Raw genomic sequence first — 14,683 nt, forward strand, 5'->3', positions numbered from 1 at the left:
TCTTTGAAACAGGTACACCGTACTGTTCCACAGTGATTAGAGCAAGGCCACCAGAAAATATAGCTTCCATCTCTACCCTGGCAAACTTATGCTTCACAGCTCTACTCTCATCTTGCCATTCTTTGCTGATTTTCATCACAGTGCGTACATCTACCCCAATGCTTTCACAGTATTCGTGACAACCATGTCTTCCTCCTCTTCATTAAATGTTGTGTAACATTTGATTGGATGGTACGCATCTTGAGACTGCAGAGGCCCTCTGGCACCACAATGAAATGTGTTTTAAGGGAAATATGGCCGGGCCCAAGGGGTGGGTTGTATTTATATTCTTCAGAATTCTGTTGCCGCCTGGTGAGTGTGATTTTTGCCATCAGCAGTAGCTGTTTCCTATGTCTCACCATTCGGACAGATAACCAGTGTTTAACCATGATAATACGTACCATTCCTCCCACACGACATACACTTTTGTTGCATATTCTAAGATGTACTGTACTGGTATGTTATATAGCACGTGTAGATTATTTGTGTGCTAACACTCCCCTGATTTGCATTGTTGCATGTGGCAGTTCGGTATAAGTTTGCATGTACCTATTAAGACATGTTTATTTTTTACTGGTTACTTATTCAAACACATTCGCACTGTAGTAGACCTACTTATTCCTGTGCACACTGAACATGAGGCAGGTAACCAGTGCGTTTTGTATTTTACTTGGCTCAGCTGGAACACAGCAGAAAAAATAATGGTTTTGTGCCCTTGTGAACTCGAGCCGTGGGCCTGTTCACCAACACCCCCGCAGGCCACAGCCCCAATCCCTCAGAATATGGGTCTGGGAAATGGATATAGTCCGAAAATCCCCAGCAACCTCCACTCAGCGAGAGTACCTCAGTATGAGACATGCCACATGTTTCTGGTGGTGGCTGGCTGCAGCCGGCAGGCAATAAATCAGAAATTTGAATCATGAAGATTGTCACCGCCAGGGACCGTAACAATCATCATATTTAAAATGTTTCATTTGGTGCGCGCAGGCCCAGCATTGTGTCCGCCCTAACAACAAGTGTTACTATTATGAAGATTGCTAGTACGCTTTTATTTGGCTTTGTACAGGTGGGAGATGGAACAGATAGTAAACCCAGATTTTTTAATTGGATGCATTAACACAATGAGTGCATAGGCCTTGCGATTATAATATATGATGGTACACTGTTTGTAGTTTGAACCTGCAGGGGCTTTCGCTTAGATATACTGAAAAATGTTCATATTAGTCTGGCGCAATCTGGTAATATGATGTCATCAAACTAAGCAGTGTCGATTTGCACGGTGTTTTGAGGGTGCATTTCAGCTAGTCATGGCTTTTTCAGCTAACAGTGCCCTTTCTTGCTGGGATCTGTGGCTTCATTGCTCCAAATGGGATAAAATCAAAGCCTGATTAATATTGCTGGCTGACAAATTAGGGCTTGGTTTAAGTCACGCTTATGATATGCCATGTGACAAGTTGTCAGGTATATGGGGATACCCTCTAAGCACACAACAGTGCTGTGTATATTGTAGACCGTGCCTTGGTTTTAAAATGAGATAAGTAATTTTAAACATTTTAATAAATACCAAATGGCTCAATTGATATGTGACCTCTACAAACAAACCTTTGTTCTTCAACTTTGCATTATGGGATTTGCAGGTTTATATTTCTCATTGCAATTATGGGCCTAGAAATGCCAGTGTGCAAAGTGCTGATGGCATTTCAGTTTATGCAATATCATCCTTGCATGTATTAAATGGACCCCAGATTGGGGTTTGGTGGCATAATTCCAATTGCTATTAGTAGTTGTGAAGACATGGATGGGTATTATAGAGGCATAATTGATCTGAATCCACAATTAATTGCATTGAGCAAGTTTGCAGAGTTTAATGGAGGGGACAAGTTCAACCCCCCCAAACACCACCTGGTAGTGGTTGCTCACTGTGCTTGCTCACTACACACCATGTGGGGGCTGGTCTCACTTTTACTTTGTTCTCTCTGATTTACTACTTGTGTCTATTTTTAGTGCTCTCTGTAAGAATGTCTTTGGGTACATATGACTGGGTGGGTCATCATCTGCTATTTACTGTGCTTTGAAACTTGATACAATTGAGTATGTAATGAAAAATGTGCTGCAAAATTCACCATTTTGGCTGTTGTTTTCCAAAATTTTCTTGGGGGGAGAACCCCCCAAATCCCATAGTAGTGGTCGGGCTCGCCAGCTGCGCTCGCTCACTACACGCAAGATGGGGACTTGTCTGGCAAAATGTGCCAGGGCAGCTTTCAGTTCCCAGTCCGGCCCTGATTGTGTAGGTCTGGCATGACAGTACAGCTGTCACCTGAACATATGTGACCAACAAATATCTTTCAGAGTACTAGTGAGAGAGGGGTCTAGGCTTAATCCACATGTTAGTTTCTCCGACTGCAGGATTTCATTGGGTTGAATTTCTGTGTTTTCACAAAAAGAAAGCTTGTTTTGCACTTTGTCATGTGTGGCATAGCTTATACTCGATACAAGACTGAGTTGGGCATGGTGGCAAGCTATAATCATGGCTATAGGCCTGATCTGTTTATTCAATGTTGTGATGAAGGCTCTAGGCCTGACGTATTTATTATGTTTTTTGCTGTTCACCCTATGTGGGAAGGGTATGCCCAGACGTGGGTCCCGTGCTCACTATGCCGCTGGAGTCAAGCTATCCTGGCTGGAAACGGCTGATAGCCAGAAACCAGTCCTAGGATGCTGGATTCCGGTCCAGGGAAGACATGGCTTGGCAGTTCGGGCTGGACTGTTCCCATGAGACACAGGGTCAAGACTGATTTGCACATGGCCATGTCTGAACTGGGGTGGCTTGGTGAGCAAAGTAACGATGGAATAAACCCAGATCTGTGACTGGGGGTGAATGATTTGCCATTGTGCAACATTCCGTCCATCACCTTGTGTATTTTGCTTTTCCCCCTATATGGGAAGGGTATGCCCAAACATGGGTCCCGTGCTCACTACGCCACTGGAGTCAAGCTATCCTGGCTGAAGATGGCTGATAGCCAGAAACCGGTCCTAGGATGCTTGATACCGGTCGAGGGAACACATGGCTGGCAGTTCGGGCTGGACTGTTCCCATGAGGCACAGGGTCAAGACTGATTTGCATATGGCCATGTCTGAACTGGGGTGACTTGGTGAGCAAAATAACGATGGATTAAAACCAGATCTGTGACTGGGGGTGAATGTTTTGCCATTGTGCAACATTCTGTCCATCACCTTGTGTATTTTGCTGTTCACCCTATGTGTGAAGGGTATGCCCAGACATGGGTCCCGTGCTCACTACGCCACTGGAGTCAGGCTATCCTGGCTGAAGATGGCTGATAGCCAGAAATCGGTCCTAGGATGCTTGATTCCGGTCCAGGGAAGACATGGCTTTTCAGTTCGGGCTTGACTGTTCCCATGAGGCACAGGGTCAAGACTGATTTGCATATGGCCATATCTGAACTGGGGTGGCTTGGTGTGGAAAATAACGATGGAATAAACCCAGATCTGTGACTGGGGGTGAATGTTTTGCCATTGTGCAACATTCTGTCCATCACCTTGTGTATTTTGCTGTTCACTCTATGTGGGAAGGGTATGCCCAGATGTGGGTCCCATGCTCACTACGCTACTGGAGTCAAGCTATCCTGGCTGAATATGGCTGATAGCCAGAAACCGGTCCTAGGATGCTTGAGTCCGGTCCAGGGAAGACATGGCTTGGCAGTTCGGGCTGGACTGTTCGTATGAGGCACAGGGTCGAGACTGATTTGTATATTGCCATGTCTGAACTGGGGTGGCTTGGTGAGCAAAATAACAATGGATTAAACCCAGATCTGTGAGTGGGGGTGAATGTTTTGCCATTGTGCAACATTCCGTCCATCACCTTGTGTATTTTGCTGTTCACCCTATGTGGGAAGGGTATGCCCAGACGTGGGTCCCATGCTCACTACGCCACTGGAGTCAAGCTATCCTGGCTGAAGACGACTGATAGCCAGAAACTGGTACTAGGATGCTTGATTCCGGTCGAGGGAACACATGGCTGGCAGTTCGGGCTGGACTGTTCCCATGAGGCACAGGGTCAAGACTGATTTGCATATGGCCATGTCTGAAGTGGGGTGACTTGGTGAGCAAAATAACGATGGATTAAAACCAGATCTGTGACTGGGGGTGAATGTTTTGCCATTGTGCAACATTCTGTCCATCACCTTGTGTATTTTGCTGTTCACCCTATGTGTGAAGGGTATGCCCAGACATGGGTCCCGTGCTCACTACGCCACTGGAGTCAGGCTATCCTGGCTGAAGATGGCTGATAGCCAGAAATCGGTCCTAGGATGCTTGATTCCGGTCCAGGGAAGACATGGCTTTTCAGTTCGGGCTGGACTGTTCCCATGAGGCACAGGGTCAAGACTGATTTGCATATGGCCATATCTGAACTGGGGTGGCTTGATGTGGAAAATAACGATGGAATAAACCCAGATCTGTGACTGGGGGTGAATGTTTTGCCATTGTGCAACATTCTGTCCATCACCTTGTGTATTTTGCTGTTCACTCTATGTGGGAAGGGTATGCCCAAACGTGGGTCCCATGCTCACTACGCCACTGGAGTCAAGCTATCCTGGCTGAATATGGCTGATAGCCAGAAACCGGTCCTAGGATGCTTGAGTCCGGTCCAGGGAAGACATGGCTTGGCAGTTCGGGCTGGACTGTTGGTATGAGGCACAGGGTCGAGACTGATTTGTATATTGCCATGTCTGAACTGGGGTGGCTTGGTGAGCAAAATAACAATGGATTAAACCCAGATCTGTGACTGGGGGTGAATGTTTTGCCATTGTGCAACATTCCGTCCATCACCTTGTGTATTTTGCTGTTCACCCTATGTGGGAAGGGTATGCCCAGACGTGGGTCCCATGCTCACTACGCCACTGGAGTCAAGCTATCCTGGCTGAAGACGACTGATAGCCAGAAACTGGTACTAGGATGCTTGATTCCGGTCCTGGGAAGACATGGCTTGGCAGTTCGGGCTGAACTGTTCCCGTGAGGCACAGGGTCAAGACTGATTTGTATATTGCCATGTCTGAACTGGGGTGGCTTGGTGAGCAAAATAACAATAGATTAAACCCAGATCTGTGACTAGGGGTGAATGTTTTGTCATTGTGCAACATTCCGTTCATCACCTTGTGTATTTAGCTGTATTTATTATGTACAGCATATGTTAAAGTAAAGAATCATTTAAGTGTCAATTGTTTTTACTCTATATTAAAGCCTACCAATAGGTATTTTGCTGCATGGAATCTCACAGAATACCATGGTAGGCAATGGATTTGGTGTTGGCTACTCCATGTGACTAACCATGGATATAGGAGGTTTGCTCTGAGAGAATCCATGTTAGGCCATTTTTGGAAAGTCAACTGTAATTTTGCATTTTCTTCTAATCATATGACTGTGTGTCTGATGGTTGCCTTGTACAAATGATTATGCTCGAAACTATAGGCCTTAGTTGATTATGGTGACAAGCTACAGGCCTGATTGGACTGCCTTTGTCATAACCATTCAACATATGTTTAAGTTTGTTATTGCAAGCATATGCCCACATTATATCAACACCTGCTTTAAGAATTGCAACATGTACATTTGTATTGCTTCTTTTTAAAGTATTATTCAATTTTTTAACACATACTTGTTTTGTGCATGGAAATACAAACAAACTATATACATTTATATACAAAAATGAAAAGTTAATTTAAACAACCAATTACACACGCTATCAATTTCAAACACTCTTGGCCATACATTCACACTACTACTCATACATCCACATACTAGTCCCAGTGTCAACGATACTATGCAAAAACATAAATAAACCCCGTTTTTTGTCCAATATACAGTTCTTTGTGGAGTTCAAAGAGAGAAAAATTCTCTTGCTATTTACAAACACAGTTGTAGATCAAGTGTGTTTAAGTGACCCGGGACCGGGTCGGTCGACGCGTTTCAAACTCCGCCAAATGCCAGGGTTCTCCTCAGGACCAATATTTTACTTAATTCTTGGGTCAAGGCTCCAAATCCGAAAAGGTAAAAAAGTTGTATTCCCAAAGAGAGACCAGGGAGGAGCCGTTTTTTGTGCGGGTTCCTGTTCAATTTAATCGGTTTCCTTCTATCTACTACCCAGCTGTCTTTCTGCCCATGCCGGTGGAACGCCAGCGTCTGTTTTATTCATTCGCGCTGTTAGTCGCAGTTGTGCTCCTAACAGTGGACTTGCTGCAACTCCTTCAGTGACTCAAACGTCACTTAAAAACACTTGATCTACAACAGTGTTTGTAAATAGCAAGAGAATTTTTCTCTCTTTGAACTCCACAAAGAACTGTATATTGGACAAAAAACAGGGTTTATTTATGTTTTTGCATAGTATCGTTGACACCGGGACTAGTATGTGGATGTATGAGTAGTTGTGTGAATGTATGGCCAAGAGTGTTTGAAATTGATAGCGTGTGTAATTGGTTGTTTAAATTAACTTTTCATTTTTGTATATAAATGTATATAGTTTGTTTGTATTTCCATGCACAAAACAAGTATGTGTTAAAAAATTGAATAATACTTGAAAAAGAAGCAATACAAATTCACATGTTGCAATTCTTAAAGCAGGTGTTTATGTTACATTCACAACAACCATTTCTTAGATTAAGAACTTGTAATTTAGGTTCTCAGCACTGGCAAGTGTGTTGTTTCATTATTTAAGTTTGGCTCAGCCTTGCTGAGTTTTGAGTCAAGACCCTTTCAGTTGTCTCACAGTATATCAACGGCAGCACATTTTCTTGTTTCTACTTGTATTTTTGTAATTATTGTGCATGTGTTGTTAAATTTGAATGTGTGTTTTATTGCGATTGTGTCAGAGAGTGAATGAAAGAATGGATGCATGAATTGATGCATGAGTCTGAGTGACAGAGTGCATGTATGATGACCTATTGAGTGACTAAACCCAAAAGTGATGCAAGAGGCACAATCATTCATAAGTCAAACAATTTTGCATTGCCAATGCAAGTTCCTTCTTATTTCCAAGGGGTCTCAGTGTATGTATTCTTTGAGATTTGTAATAGTAATTATGATTCACAGAGCAGTTTTCTGCATTGAAGTTTCAGATTTTGTATTGCTATTCTCTCACATCTCTCTGTGAGTCAATCCTGTAATAAGCAAGTGGAACATAGGCCTCATTAACAAAGGCTTGATGCATATTATGATGCACAGTTTGTGTATGATGTGTAGCAACAATCAAACCGATTGATTCACACAGTGGACTCATAAGTTGTGCAGGATTTGCATGATGTGACCTCTGCCGGTTTTGGCTATGCCTGCCATTTTCTAGAACTTTATCTGAACAGATGTAGGTAACAAAAGAGCCAGCATCTGAGCACATGTATACTTGTAATCGTGGAACCACTGGAAAGACCATTTCTTTGACACTTGTCAGCACAAATGCTGGGTCTTATGGTAATCATATCTGCTGCACATGGGCACCATATGTTATACACACACAAGCACATTATGCGAATGTTGAATTTGCAATTCCTGCTTTTTTTATTGGCTCTCGTAATGCAAGGATAATCCAGTTGGTCCCTCTTACCCGAATGTGTTTTTTCAGCATAGTCCTCTGGTAGTCTATCTCTGGAGTAGCTGATGCATGCTGCCCTTCTTAAGGTACATTAACTGTGCTCTGTAAAACATAGTTGCTGTAATTGACACATTGATAAGTCAACTCTAATTGTTTGTCAAGCATTTATGCAGTTGAGCAAAGTTAAATTATGGTGTTTAGGTATGAAGTAAATATTATTACTACTTATGTAAAAAAATGTAGCATGGGAATTCAAAGCCTATATTTCTGAAAAATACATCAAAGGTCTACTTGTAATAAGGTGTAATGGCTGAAAAAAAATGATTTGCTGTTAAGAAAATACTACAATCTTACTGTTTATTGGTAGATCAATTTGCTAAAGTTTGTGGCCTTATTACATTTTGTTATCTATACAATTTCCTTCGTTTTGATGCTTTATTATTGCCACCTGAACTTTAGCCAGAACATACTATTTTGGTTCAATGGTTAGCATCTTGCTGGTAAACACCTCACTGGTTTTTTCAGCCTAATCTACCTTGAAATTCGAAAGCAAGCACCTGCGTTCAAAGATAATCCCACATATTGAATTCAGAAGGGAAGATAAACGTATTCCCGCACTCTCACGCAATATATCCCTGTCAAAAGAAAGCCAAACCAGTATTGTCAGACAAGTTGAACAACACCCACCCACAGTGAAAGGAAGAATGGGTGCACTGTCGGCGGTAGGGATATTCTTACTCAGCTAATAATAAAGTTGGACCAACGTGCCCTAAATTAGCAGCTAATTTGATGGCTCTGGGTTGGATACATCTTAGTTTTCTCTAGTTCAATATTAGGGAGACCGTGATTCATGTATTAGGATTGCATACCACAAGGTACGGGATTCTATCTGGCAAAGTGCAATGGACGCAGTCGCTTTGCCGTCTTTCAAGGCCAAATTCTTGGGAGTCTATTTTGATGCCTACATATCCAGTTACGTGTGCTGTTCTAATTCTCATTTATTATTCACAATACCCCTCATTATTAGGGGTGGGGGTGGTGCTTTGTCCTTCTTAAGACCCACAAACTGGAATAATCTACCTCGTGGAAACAATCAGGTCCTAGCTGTATTTTAGGAATGTTGTAAAAATGTTTTATTCTGTTAATCTCTGTGAGCTGTGATTTGCTAAAAATCTGAGCTTTTCTATAGAACAAAGATGCCTTTTGGGTGAACACTGTGCTTTATGTATTTAATTTCCATTCCATTACATATTTATAAAGCAAGAACTAGGTAGCTTTGTTTAACATTTTGGTAGGAAAAGCACATGCATTTCACTTTTGCTAGTTTGCCATTTGGTTTCAACACTAACATTTTCAGGAGAGAGTTGACTCAACCTTCAGAAAGACAGACATCCTTTTCCGCTTGCTACATTAAGTCTTATGTGGCTAACAGACGATTATGAAGGGTTCAAGTATCCTGTTCTTTCTTGGATCTCTGTCACTAAAAAGCAGCTTTAAGGGCTAAACAAGATAAGCAGTTGAGAACCTCAAAGACAAAGAAGTCCAGATCCTGCTGGTGGAGAGCCCTTGCCCTTTGGATCTTCCCTCCTGAAGCTGGAAAGTGAAGAACGTCCTGAAGACCAGGAAAACTATGTCTGGGAGAAAATAACCATTAGACCAGTAGTTATAGGAGATTTTGCTTGGCTGCATCCAGCCATGTGACCACCGACCTGTTTTAGAATTTTAGAGAGCTTTTTTACAACTTGAACCCATAGATTCAAGTATCTGGAAATTGTCCAAAATGTTTATACCACCACAAAAAAGGTTACAATTGAAGCTACAGCATAACTGCAAAAAGCAGAATATAGCTTTGGGGCGGCCTATTAGCGATTACTTTCAACTTTGCCCCACTAAAGCCTTTCAACTTCAACTTCCAGAAATGTAAATGTAAAGATGAACTTTCTGACCAGGATGAACCACCAACTCTTTTAGCACACCATAACGAAATCCCCAGACAGGAAGCCTAACTCACAGTCTACCATGCCAAATAAAGAACTGTTGATGTGTTCTTTCCCATTGTGTTTTGTGGAAATGTTATTGTTTTAGAAACACCTTATCCTGTTGATATCTGTTTTTTTCTCTGTTTGTTTCATTATACTTATTAAATAGATCTCTTTTTTGCCTAAATTGCATTGGTCATTTTACTGTCTTTGTTTCTTAACTGCATAGTTGTTATTTTGCTTTGCTTTTTCTCTCAAGGAAAACCTTACTACTTGTGCCACGCTATAAAAAGTATCCAGATATTCCTCAGAGAAAACAGTAGAAAACAGCTAACTAGTTTACATTTCTGTGAGTTCTTTCTCAGCTCACACCAAGACAGTAACTTCTTCCTCTCCTATCTTAATAATTTACAGTCTTTAAGTTTGTGAATACGCTCTCTGCTTCTCTTTCCCCTTCTAATAGAGTGGAGAAAGGAAGTGTAGAATGTATGCTTGAAAGTTGCTCTTTAGAGTGAACAAGTGTGATGTGCTGCTCTATTTTCAAGTCCAACAGAAGCATTGCAGGAAATGTCAGATATCATTATGATAGTAGATGAGTCAGTACAATAGGGAATTAATACATTTTAATAAGAAGCATGTAATGGGTGGCAGAACAGTTGGTTGACATAGCAACTGACATGCCATTGAGAAAAGCTTAAATGTGTGTGTGGAATGCTCCAATTAACCTCAGCCACTGGTAAATATTCTGGGCCACAATTCAGGGGCCAATTATGATGTTGGTTGGAAAGCCTCCGACCACAGATCGGAGGCTTTCCGGCCGACATTGTTGGTTCCAATTCTGATCGGCAGATTACAATACAGCCAGTTGGAATTGAAATCAGATGGTCACTCCAGCTGGATTCCGACAGGCTGAAGGAGCTGGCTAGTTGGAAGCTGGCTAGTAATCCATACGGGCGCCATTTTACGCCATTCCGGATTACGATGCACAGTTTATGACAGGCTTTCCATGCCGGGCTTTCTGACATGGAAAACCTGCCAGAAAGCATGTTTGGGGGCCCCCTTCTGTTTGCAGCCTCCAGTTGGAGGCCGAGGGGGCAACTATTGTTGATCCCTGCACTTTGTGGCAGGCACCTTAAAGTGCCTGAAACGGGGTGCAGAGACCAACCTTATGCAAATTAGCCCACATCTTTGTAATCATTTATGCATGAACCAGAATTCAAATTATGTCTATTAGAAAAGTGAGCTCTTGGTTATACAATTGAATATTCAGGTTCAAATTCATCAGAACCTCAATTGGAATTTCTCCTCAGAAGTTATTTTGTGTGTTTTGACCAACTACCTTTAGAAAAATATGTCAAATGACTTACTATTAAAATGTGTAGCTCTTTTAACCTACATGTTATTAACATTACAATACTCTATCAAAGTACCTCAATTATTGTCGCTGAGGTATGATCTTAAATAATAATGATTTTGTCTACAGTATTCCTTATGCCTGTTATCTGTTTTTTTCTCAACAGAGATGGAGTAAAGTTGGGTCCCGTATTGAACACATGGCATCCGGGTTTTGCTTAGACACAGAGATTTTCGGGGACACCAATGAGAGCAGCCAGGAACTGGTGATAAATCCTTGCGAGACCACAGCAATCAGTCAGCGCTGGGAAATGGTGCTCTCTTGACTAACATAATGGCAGAACACAGGAGCTTCCATGAAAACCGAGTTGGGGACCGCATTTGTTGTTTCTAGAGAACAGTTAAAGCACAAGTGCAACATGGCGTCCCTCTAAAGTCCTCGAAAAGACCAACAAATATCAGCACTGTAGCACTTTCTGGATGCTAGAATGACTTATGGGCATTAAGAGTGGAGTTGGAAAATTCATTAGAATATTGAAGAAAATAAAGCAAAGAGTTATTGCAAATTAACAATTTGAAATTTTTAAAACCAAGGATGCTAGCTAAAAGGAGCCTCATAAACACCATATGAAAAAAACATCAGTGGTATCCTCTGACATATAATGAGATTAATGAAGATGTCTTCTGTAAGGGAACCTTTGAAAATGAAAAACAAATCAATTAATACAATTTAAAGGAGACAATGACAAATGTTGAAAATAATGCCTCATATAATATGTATGTTTACAAATGCAATATTTTTGTATCATTGGCAGCCTAAATCAATGTGCTGTAAAACATATTTATACTAAAATACACATACACACATACACACAAGCACATATTGACAAACACTAAAACACAGTGGACAGTTTTCTGATTTATTGTGATTTTAATATATCAATATCCTCTCCCAAACGTTCCATTATATTATTTCCCATTGCTATTAAAGTACATTAAATTATGTTTGTTTCCCCGATTTCCCTTTCATGCAGTTCAAAATTGGTGTATTTTCTTATCATTCAGTTTGTCTTTTTGTTCAGTATTTAAAATAAAAGAATTGTTTAAAATGCACAAACAAATCATATATTTACGCAACACAGAAGGAAATATGTTGCTTTTAATTTGAACAAATAACATACTACTAGGAAAATTGATTGATTTCATATTCATGACTGTTATACATTTCAACGGTATACTTTGTTAGAGTGAAATTTAAGAAAAAACAAAAGTTAATCTTGGTAATCTTATCTTTTTGATATAGAATATTTTCTACTTTGGAATTAATAAGGAATTGAAGTCAGCTGAGAGCTCTCCGTACAAAATGACTTATTGATCTTTATTAAGTAAAGTACTGATTAAAAAACGCACAACTTGGTGGTAGTTGTATGAAGAGTCATAAAAGCATTTATTGTGTAGCAATTAAAATACCATCATTTCTGTAATAGGAAATTAATTGTAGTAAATGTGCTCATACTATATGCACAATCTGAAATGACTTTGGAATTTTGGTAGTGAATGCTTTGGTGGATTAATTATGTATTAAAGGAGTTAATCTAAACAAATTGATTAAGTAGGGAAGGTTTGTACTAGCTCTAATTGTGATGAAGGAATTAAGCTGAAAGGACTGAGATAAGGTGCTTGAACAAGAGGCAGGTATTACTGATTCATCAAATTATTTTTTATGACACATTTTGCCATTAAAGTACCATAACAATATATACCATTCATATTCTCGATCGGACATTTAGAAATGATGGAATGGTAATAATCCATTATTAAATTAGTGAAACTCATTATAACATTGAAATTGTATAATATGGGCACATGTGTAATAGCTAAGAGGTATATTCAAACTCTTTTTTAATATTCAGTATTTTAAGTGCCATAACAGCTTCTAGAATGTTCTACATAAAAGAAAATTAAGAGACAGTTTCCCACCATTATTTACAAGAATAAATTGACTTTTGAATTAAAGGAATTTTCCTGTGATCAGCTGGTAGTTGAAGAACGAATTATGAAATATGTATGGCTGGGATATCAAGGCAGATACTGGAATTTGAAGTTGATCTGGGGAAATTTTAATCACTTTGGAAAAATTAGTGAAATACTTGAACTTTGTGTTACGTATTGCATTACCCATAACTTGTTTATACTCAAGTGTGCACCTGGGGTAAAAAGAAAAATTCTTGTGACATACCAGCGGGAGACTGGTGAGCCCAGAAAATGTCTTACTGATACTGGCAAATCACATCACACTACAGAAGCATAGATTTCCAGATTTTCATGGAATATTGAGAAATGTTTCACAAAAGAAAAAAATTCACAACACTATTTTCATGCAGGAAGGGTTTATTTCCAAATCTAACTTAAGCTCTTAGCTCCTGGATCTTGTGATATTGTCAGCACATTTAAAACATTCTTTTTTCAAATATGAAAGTCTCCCTATGTCTAGCATCTAGATAAGTGACTGTAAAATGCTTGTGTATCCACGCTGAGATGCTGTGCCAATCCAGGCACAGAATAACACTCCATGATCTGCCTACAAGTACCACTTCCCTCAAACATGCAGGGGAGAGCACTTGTAAAGGGAACAAATAGTGCAAAGTGGAATAGAAGAATTGATACTTTGAGACAACATTTTCATTGAAATTTTGTGAATAAAAATCTTTTTTGCTCTGATCTTTGTTGCATATTTGAAAACATTAAATAGAATACATTTTTATAAATATTACTTGTTAATATAATGGAATACAGTGGAATTGAAGACTATTGTTATTCTCACATAACACTGGTCAGTGTTAGTGCAGCAGCTACATTACAACAACAATATGGCCACCATGTATACAAACAATAATGCTTATTCTGGTTAGGATAAATCAGCTTAGTGATCACATGAAATGTTGATTCAGAAAAAAGAGGACAAACTTGGAGTAGCAACTGACAAGAGGTTTAGATCAGCACACCCCCTATTACTGCAATTCCCAGCATCATATGTACGTACCATAAGGTTTTAGTGTTTTCTCCATGAAAGGTACAACAAATCATTTGTGCATTACAACCAAAGAATCGTGGACAGAGTGCTGTGTTTTATCCCTGCTGACCTATGTCCCGCAATATTAACCTCATTCATTGTACAGATATATTACAGAGCACAATGTCCCTGAAGGATAGGGGCATTGATTCCCCTCACAACCCACCAAAATTTAGTAGAGTTTGAAAATGTTTCCAAGTTCATAGTAGGTTTTAGTCATTTTAGAAATGCAGTTCTGTTGATCTTTCGGAAGGCATTCTCTGCATTTTTGTGAAATGCAAATCTTTTTTATTAAGGAAGAAAAAGAATGCAAATTTACTTATTGCAATTTTATCAACTACTTTGTTTAAATTACTAGAGCAGCACAAGGCATAAAGTTGTCTCCTGGTATGTTCAAATGCGTTTTATTTAAAAAAAAGAAATTAAAAGTATTTGATTTAAAACAAATTTGCATCTGTGTACTTTTTGAGCAATTATGCAGTGATCTACACTGAGAAGGGTTTGAGTCTCTAGCAGAACTAATGTTATTAATTAAATTAAAAATTCTATTAGAATAGATAATTAATTGTCTACTATAAGAATCTGACATGCACCGGGTGTTTAATGCTCCAAAATTAACAGTTCTGTGTTTTCTGGGAC

General features: G+C 39.8%; 1 protein-coding gene across 2 annotated transcripts in view; it reads left to right on the top strand.

Annotated features, from left to right (window-relative positions):
• Positions 1-14,438, top strand: part of GALNT14 (polypeptide N-acetylgalactosaminyltransferase 14) — a 1,160,089-nt gene extending 1,145,651 nt beyond the window's left edge. For both annotated transcript variants that reach the window (XM_078649859.1, XM_078649860.1), the window contains exon 15: positions 11,139-14,438. In XM_078649859.1, the coding sequence (XP_078505985.1) occupies positions 11,139-11,297 (159 nt within the window). In that variant the 3' untranslated portion in view covers positions 11,298-14,438. The remainder of the gene's footprint in view (positions 1-11,138) is intronic.
• The last annotated feature ends 245 nt before the right edge of the window (positions 14,439-14,683 follow it).

The sequence above is a fragment of the Lissotriton helveticus genome, chromosome 6 (assembly GCF_964261635.1).
Source record: "Lissotriton helveticus chromosome 6, aLisHel1.1, whole genome shotgun sequence".
NCBI lineage: Eukaryota > Metazoa > Chordata > Amphibia > Caudata > Salamandridae > Lissotriton > Lissotriton helveticus.